Source organism: Acipenser ruthenus, chromosome 14 (genome assembly GCF_902713425.1).
Source record: "Acipenser ruthenus chromosome 14, fAciRut3.2 maternal haplotype, whole genome shotgun sequence".
NCBI classification, from domain to species: domain Eukaryota; kingdom Metazoa; phylum Chordata; class Actinopteri; order Acipenseriformes; family Acipenseridae; genus Acipenser; species Acipenser ruthenus.
Window position 1 is genome coordinate 28,474,318 of NC_081202.1, and position 8,845 is coordinate 28,483,162.

At 33.4% G+C, this 8,845-nt stretch overlaps 1 protein-coding gene across 1 annotated transcript; it reads right to left on the minus strand.

Moving 5' to 3' along the window:
* Window positions 1-340: 340 nt before the first annotated feature.
* Window positions 341-7,124, minus strand: nts (neurotensin). Its single transcript, XM_034032241.3, has 4 exons — window positions 6,962-7,124; window positions 5,532-5,593; window positions 3,802-4,026; window positions 341-695 (listed from the first exon to the last, which is right to left on the minus strand). Exons 1-4 carry the CDS (start codon window positions 7,020-7,022, stop codon window positions 567-569), a joined length of 477 nt encoding a protein of 158 aa, XP_033888132.2. The 5' UTR covers window positions 7,023-7,124; the 3' UTR covers window positions 341-566.
* Between the last annotated feature and the right edge of the window lie 1,721 nt (window positions 7,125-8,845).

Consider the following 8,845-nt stretch of genomic DNA (forward strand, 5'->3'; position numbering starts at 1 on the left):
GTGATTGAAATGCAACTGAATTAATTTTTATCATACAGAGCAAAGGCCACTTGACAATCACAGTATGTTTTTTTTTTTTTTCAAAAACTGTCTTTGTGGTGTCAGGAGCTGAAATACATTCTCAAGATTTGGCTGAGAAAGGTGTCTGTGGGTTTTAACCAGAATCATTTCAGAATGCAATACATTGTTCAGATCATGGACTCCAAAAAAAGTTAATTCATTCTTTGACAATATGTATACTTGTAGATGCATGCATGCAACTGTTTGTATTTGCAGGACTTTAACCATGATTTCAAAATGTGAAAGGTTTAATAATTAATGACATTTTATTATTCTTGGGTCAAGAAATGGGATGAACGATTTGAATGTGTCAACAACAGACCTGGATTGAATTATGCTGTCAAGTTTATTTACAAAATCAATGTTTTAAATGAAAGATACAGTTTATACCATTGTTCCAGAAAACACAAAGCAAGTAATAAATACCAAGTGTACAATAAATACAGCCACATATTCACAAAATGTATAATGTCTTTCCACAAGGTATCAGGTCAGTAGAATGTATTTTACTTCAAAATGTATGGTCTTCTTGGTTTGTTAATATGCAACTGTCTTTTCAAAAGGTAAGGTGATTTCCTCTTTAATATCTCCTCGTTCTTATAGTTTGAATGATCCTGATCCCGGTCTTGGGTTTTCTGAAGTAACAAGAAATGAAGAACAAAAACATATAAACATATAAACATTAATACCTGCAGCCTCGCCCCTTCAAGCACCCAGGAAGTGTACTAAGAACACCCTGCAGTGGGTTATTGCACTTATAAAATGGCTACATTTTTTTTTTTTTTTAGTAATTACACAAACTAGCTTTTTTAAGGAAGAAAATAAGATATATATTATGTATCTATATTGTTTGATTGTAACATATTTTGTCCCTTTTTTTTTATTTGCCATAAACATTACATTGAAAATTGCCATTTATAGTAAAATTTTTCGACATTAAATAACATTTGTGAATTGAAAGCAGACTGATTTCCCACATCTGAGGGAGGATTCATGGAACAGCCAAACACTGCACTGCACTGGCACTCGAGGGATGGGCTTCCGAGTGTGTTTTTTTTTTTTTTTTTTGTAAGAAATGATCCTACTCAGGCTTTGAGGTCTTCAAGAGAAGCTGACCAATAATTTCTGAGGCTGTTTTCACACCGATGCTGGTAACCGGCATAATTTCCCTAGATTGTAAACCAGCATTAGATGATATGTGGACTAAACGACTTCCGTGTCAGTTTGCGCAGTGCCGCAGTCCTTCCCATAGTAATATTAATCAATCAGGTAAGTAAGTTGGTCTATGATGTCATAGCCGTGCAGTATGTGATCTTGTTCAGCCAATCACAGCACTTAATTTATCCAAGCCATTTTATAAAAAATTAAATAGTATATACTTTTTTTTTCAAATTATTGCTACTTATAGTTACTTTTTTTTTCAACCAACTGCACATTTTTGGATGTCCAACTGAATAGCTGTGCCCACCTCCTGTAATAAATAAAGATATAATTTGAAGGTAAAACAGTGTAGTGTTATTACACATTGCCTCATAGCTAATCTTAAAGGATTGGGTCCTAATAGATAAAAATGATATTCACCAACATGGCTAGGTCCCATTGTATACCCTCACCATCCTCTGTGTAAAGAAGTGTCACCTACACTGTCCTAAGTCCAATTAATTTCCTCGTTACTGTATTGTGCATAAAGTATTTGTTAGGGTCAACTTTGCCAACTTCTTTGTTTTATGCTAAATTAATTCAGTTCCCTCAACCTTTCTTCATAGCTCATTCCTTTAAGTCTCAGAATTAGACCACAATTTATTTTAGGTAATGTGGTGATCAGAATTGAACACAGTATTCAAAGTGCTGTCTCACTTGTGGTTTATACAACCCCATTATCTAATTTGTCTAATTTAGTGTACAAATAACTAGTTCCACACTATATAAAGTTTTACATCAGTCTGTCTGGGAGGACTGTTTTTTATGTGTTATCGTAAGCAATACAAATGTTAAGATGGTATTTTATTTTCTGGGATTTATGATACATTAGGGAGAAAACAAAAAAAGCAACAATTGATTTTATGTTAATGTACTCCACAATTCTCCTAGTTCACATTGACCTGAAACAACATATTAAATATTAAGCTTGTCAGGCAAGCTGTGGGAAATTGGTGCCAATGTCAAAAACCTGTCATAAATTCGAAACGCATTTTAAACTTGCTGCGTAATGCATGTTTAGAAACCAGTTAGATAATACCCATCACTCAACCTATTTATATCAATAGAGGACATTAGATGGGCATGTGGCCACCTTGAGTGGGTTTTAAAAAAGCAAGATATTACTTATATATATGTAATAGTACAAATACTGTATTTATTTTATTTATTTATTTTACCAGATATACTGTATTTATTAAAAATGACTGCTGTTTGGAAAATACAAAATCAGTTTATTTAGTTATTGAGAGACCTATGTGTAGAAAACTATAAAATGTTAAACCATTTGGTATAGACTATCAGCTGTTTGTCAGTGCTGAAGATTTTTTCAAGTTGAATTGATAAGCAAGGGCATACGATATGTGGCACCGAATTGGGGTTTAATTGGGAGGTGGAATGGGGGAATCAGTCCTACAATATGTAGCTTTTTCTCAAAGCAAGCTTTGTTGATTTAGGCCACAGTACAGCTACAGCCAACAGTTTTGCATCACTTAGAATTTTAGGATTGAGACATAATTTTATACCAGTCTACCAGAAGCCATAATAGTAGTACCGTATTTTATGTTAGATTTTGAAATGTATATGGAAAACTACAAAGTGGTATGTAATTCAAAATGTTAATGTAACATTATCCAGCATGTTTTATTCAACTTTATGAAGCAAAATGTGTTAATTCTATAGGATGATGCAAAACCTGTGACCATAGCTATACAACTGAAACTTGCAAAATACCTTAATTCAAATAGTGGTCAAATGTAGAGCTATGCTGTCAAATATCCACACTTGAGCTGGCCACATTATAAAACATTTGAATTCTAAATGTAATTGGGACTAACTGTATGTTAGTGTTCATGAGGCTGTCAGGCCATACTGTACTAAATGACCCTGGACAATTCACACATCAAATAGCTTGTGTTGTATAAAGAATAAAATTTTAATTGTCTTGCTGGAGGACATATAGCAATTATAATGCCTTTAGGTTTGAAGTGCAATTTTGATTAAGGTTAGGAATATGTTTTTTATGCAAAAGTAAAATGTTACAAAACAAGTAACACATTAAATGTTAATTTAAGGACCCCAAAGTATGTTGTTTGTTATGTATCTTGTAACATGCTTGTAACAGTTGTATTCCCCTTTCACAAAAATTATGCTTTTGGCATTTTGGTGTAAAACCCTTGATAAATGTGGTCCATTGGCATTTATTAAAGTGTGACCCCATTTTACTCTGAAAGGAACACAATAATACCAGAATTATAAAACATTTTACAAACAAACAGCAACGGTTTCATGAAAATGTTGTTTCCGTAAGTAGTGAGTATGAAGTCATGTAAGATAATAAAATAAGTCAGCAATTAGTCTCTATAATGAAAATAACTTAAATTGTGATGAAGAAGAGGAGCTACATATATTAACATATACTACTTTTTTTTTTTATTTACACCCTGGCACATTCGTATACTAATTGTGTTTAAAGTAAACACTATTTGCAATTCAGTATGTACAATAGCTGTGTTTTGTAATAGAAAAGTACTTATTTCTTACCTCCATTGGCTGTAATGTTCTACTGTTACAGATCTTTATGAGTTGATAAGCTGCCTCTAATGCCCCCAAACTGAAGCTATCTGGAAGTGTTGAAAAGTGTTCCCTTGAGATGATCCCTTCTTCATCATTGCTCCATGCATCTTCCCCTCCGCTATTCAAGTTATTTAGAAGCCTGCACATGTTGAGCAGTGCCACCTTCCAATGGGGGAACCTCTGTTTATTCACCTGTAGTCATAAACCATACGCCATGCATTAGATTAATTATATATGATAAACCTGGAATGCATTTGCTGTCAACATTTGATTAATTATATATGATAAACCTGGAATGCATTTGCTGTCAACATTTAACAAAATCAGCTTTTAAGTGTTAATGGAAACTTTTTTTCCATTCCACTAGTTGTATGAAATTTCCCTTTACTTTTGTAAATTAGTTTTCAGAAAGAAAACATAAGGAATTGACATAATCCACTTCTTGTTGTAAAAGATACTACTAGTGTGTATTTGGTAAGTCAGTACAATATATAACAAATTTACCAATGCGGATCAATTCTATTAACACAGTAGCGTCACAAGTTTTGGTGCTTTTGTTGCCCTTTAGTACAGTGTCATTGCATAAGATAGTGTTACAGTCTACGGAGGTAGAATGTTCATATAGATAATGGTTGCTTGTTCCAAAAATGATTGAGTTGTTTAATGTTACAGTTGTCAAGTTATTTGAATTTCACATTTCTGTAGAATATGTGTGTGGAAGCCACTAGAAGCAACAGATATAGAACTGTAACAGTTAAATATTATTATATTGCATCATATAGTATTGTATTGTTTCGAATTGCAAGTAAAATACATATTACCAATGATAAATTAACACATCACATGTTATTAATATGGAAATGTAGCTCATGTGGCTTACATCCACAGCAGTTATTTAGTATTTTATAATAAAAAAGAACAGCTAAATGTACCAAAATAGTACTCATTTGTTTTGTAGTGAGAGGAGATATAGGCGTTATGGCTAAGAGGGTTAAGTGGTCTAAAATTCCAAAGTGCGGTAAATTACAATATTTCAAGCAGCAGGGGTGGATAATAGTTTATTTGTCTGTGTACGTTTATAATTAAAGGCAATATGCTTTCTTATCTCAGTTATGCCAGCACAAGCCTATTAAATCCACTGGACAAGTGACAGAGTTTTGTTTGTAAAAGTGCACTTGGCCTATTAAAATCCTAATTGAAATAAAGCAAATAAAAAGTGGAAATGCAGTATGTGCACCGCCATGTAAAAAATTACTTCACACATTATTTATTAAGCATAGTAATCCATGTTTAGTACCTTCAGTGATTCATAAAACCACACGATTTGAGAAAAGTAATTTTATGGCACAAGAGACATGGCCAACTATAAATAATATTGTGAATTCAATCAATTTAAAAAAAAAAAAACTCGGCACACATATTCTGTTGAAAATGTCCATTTAAAAGTTCAAAATAGAAGGAATAATTGCTTGTTCTGAATAATTGTCAATTGCAATCTGCAACAGACTACGGACATGTTTTCGTGTTTATTTTATTTTTTGAGAGCATATTTATGTTTAATTGTTAAACCCATGGACCCTTCTTGGTAGGGGCAAGTTTATTTTGAGATCAGATGAAAAGAAAAAGGTTGATGTGTGAGAGCTCACTTTGTACTCAGCGTTAGGTAGGGCCTTCATCTGGGATGTTATGCTACATACCTTTGAAGTGTAGAGGCTTTTCAATAAATCGACTTCTAATGCTTTCATTTCCTGATCAAGATCTACAATGGAACAAAGACAACCATATTAAAAGCACTCCCAATACCAATCGACCAGCAGGAATGAGTATCATTGCAAATAAAATATATTCATGTTAGAGATGAGCCAATGGCTTTGGACACTAAAACAACAACAACAACAACAACAACAATAATAATAATAATAATAATAATAATAATAATAATAATAATAATAATAATAATAATAATAATAATAATAATAATAAAAACATAACAAAAATATAACCTTTCAGCTGCCAGTTTTTTAAGCTCGGATTCAAGGAGTTCACTTAAAATATGCCCACATAAAATCTAAGAAACCATATATACACTAGCTGAACACATATAAATGTTTAACAAAGATAGCAATATGTGACTTTGAAATATCAAACACATACATACAATATATTTATCTGTATAGCATGCAAAAACCAAAATGAAACTTTCACTGTTGGAATAATGTATCCCTGTAAGAGTGTATACTTAGCTACAGTAAGCTTGTTTGATATACCCCCACTCAAGTTGCAAGCAGAGTACAAGATGTAGTTTGGTGGGGAATCATTAGCAGTGATGGAGGGAACTCTATCATGTACTGTCTGAGCTCTTACCTAATATACTGTAGATTTATATTGATTCCTTAAAATAATAAAAGCATAAAGAAGCTAAAATTATTCTTAATCAAGAATAAATGTAAATCATGTTTGTATCAATCATTATCATTCTTATTATGGTTTACAAATTGTCACCCAGACCTCAAACTAACTCTGTGACCATGTATCATCTGCTTTTAGCAAAAGTCTTTGAATCATATCTTGCTTGTCTTAGCATTAGAAATGTGATTATAAAACAGTAGTATTACAGTGATGCATGTACTTAAAGTAAGAATATAGTATTATAGCACTGGCTGAATGAACACCCTGAAATACATTACATGCATGAGAAATAATGAATAAAAGACACTATTATCAAGGTACCGGAAGAAAATAATAACATGCAATAATTAATAATGTATAATATATATATATTTTTAAATGCCTGATCAATTATTTATTTTGCATTTTGCAAGAACACAAAGTTCAGGTTATACAGATATGTTGTTGATTCATTAAAATGCTATTTTTTCTATCTGTAATATTTTGGTAAATCACTCAAGGCAAATGAAGAGATGTTCTGACCAAATGTTGTGGATGAAAAAGTGGAATGAAAAGTAACAGGTGCACAAGATACAGTGAAATGGTAGAAGCACAGCAATCCACTACTTGATTAATACCCATTCTAAAAAAATCAATAAACCACAATACATGAAAAACAAACTAAACAATGATTAACATTTTCATCTTCCAATAAATATCATAGTTCAGTAGTACTTACCTGAGCACACCCCATCATAAGCCAAAAAGAGCATCACTAAACAAATAAGCTGAGTTCTCATCTTGTAAACTTCAAGTTATTGCAAGTCTAGATAATGATCAAGTCCATATGGAAAAGATCAGAAAGGAAGCAAAATATGTTCACTACTCCCTTGGCCACTCTCTTTGTGCCTAGGTGTAGAATAGGGAGAAGTGTATTCCATCCCCTCAGTATATAGGGAGCAGTGTGATGTCATTAAGACACTCCACCCCCTCTCACTTCCCAACTTCAAGAACATCTTAAGAGTGAATATGACGTCATTTAAGAATTATTCTACTCAATGCCTCTTAGGTGAAGAGACATTTCAATCAAGTCACTTGCTGAGCTGAACTTCTGAACAGGATAAGCACCTGTAAAATATTACATGTGTTGTCCCGGAAGTTTCTAAAAGGATGGTCTAGTCAAATTATTATTATTATTATTATTATTTGATCTGTCAGTTTAAGCACTGTATCATGAAAGTAGAATCTGGAACAAATCTTGTAACACAAATGACTAAGCTATTGATGTGCAATTCACACCAAAGAATATAGATATGTCACAAACACATCTGTTTTCACTAAAGTGTAAAGGCAGTTATCACGACATTTGTCAATTTGACATTTGTAACCGACAGGGGGTTATAATGCCCTAAGATGCAGGGGCGTTTAATTTTCCACTATGGCTGAGTCTGCAGTACATATCTAATATATGTCACGAATCAGTCACGAAAATAAGTTGACATATATTTTAGTGACGCTGTCCAGTGGGAAAACAGTAGTACCTATCTGGATGTCACTTAGACGCACCTTACCCTCTCTTGAAGACGAGAACCATGCCACTAAGAAGCAAAATCAAGATCATCAAGGCAATTATCAGACCTACCTTGACCTATACTTCCCCAGTCTGGAGTGGCTGCTTGGACTCAACTTGTCTCTTACTTCAGAGAGTACAGAACAAAGCCTTGCAGATTGCTGCAAGAGTTTCAACATTCACCAGAACAGCAGAACTACACAGACAGCTGGGTATTGAGATGCTGGGTGAACATCTTCTGAAGCTGAACATAAAGTTCTATGATGCTTTGGGACAAAATGACAACCCTCTGATTCAGAATCCATTCGACCAGTACCCTCGACCCATCACAGTGCTGTATTTGTGAACTCCATAACTCATCTGTAATACCTGTTCAACTGTCGTGATGCAATACAGATCAATACGTCAACTCAATCCGCGATTAAAAATTCAAACCACAAATTCAGAGTAATGAGGCAACTACCTTGGTATCTGCACATATTACTACTGGATTAAAACTGGTAGTCAGACAAGAAGCTCTGCTTGTTTAAAAAGAAGGGATGGTTCAGTGAAGGCAGCCTGAACTGAGAAAGAAGGTTAAAGACAGGTTTGTTCAAATATTGTGAAAGCTGTGCTTGGGTACTGTATTTCTGTAGGAGTGTTTTGGATTGATTTTGTTTAAACCTTTTATTTGTTCGTGTTTTTCTTTTGCTTTGAAGAATAAAAGTGTGCCAGGGTGCTGAATTGCAGTTTTCTGAGTGTGTTTGCTGTTTCTGCCACAGACCAGCCTTGTCTGCACTTCACTCTGCCACAATATACAATCACAAATGAGAAGCTCTTTATAGATTGTAAAGTGATTAAGGGACAGTTATGTTAAACTATATAATCATTTTTAATGTACTAATTGAATGCCAATGAAAACAAGGTGGTGTGGTTATTTTATTGCTCCGGTTGACCCTTTTGATAATACTATTGTTATGGAACATAGTACAGTATATGATTTATATAATTTCTAACAGTTTATAATTGATGTATGGGCCAATGGATCTTTTGTAATTAAGATTTTTTGTAAGT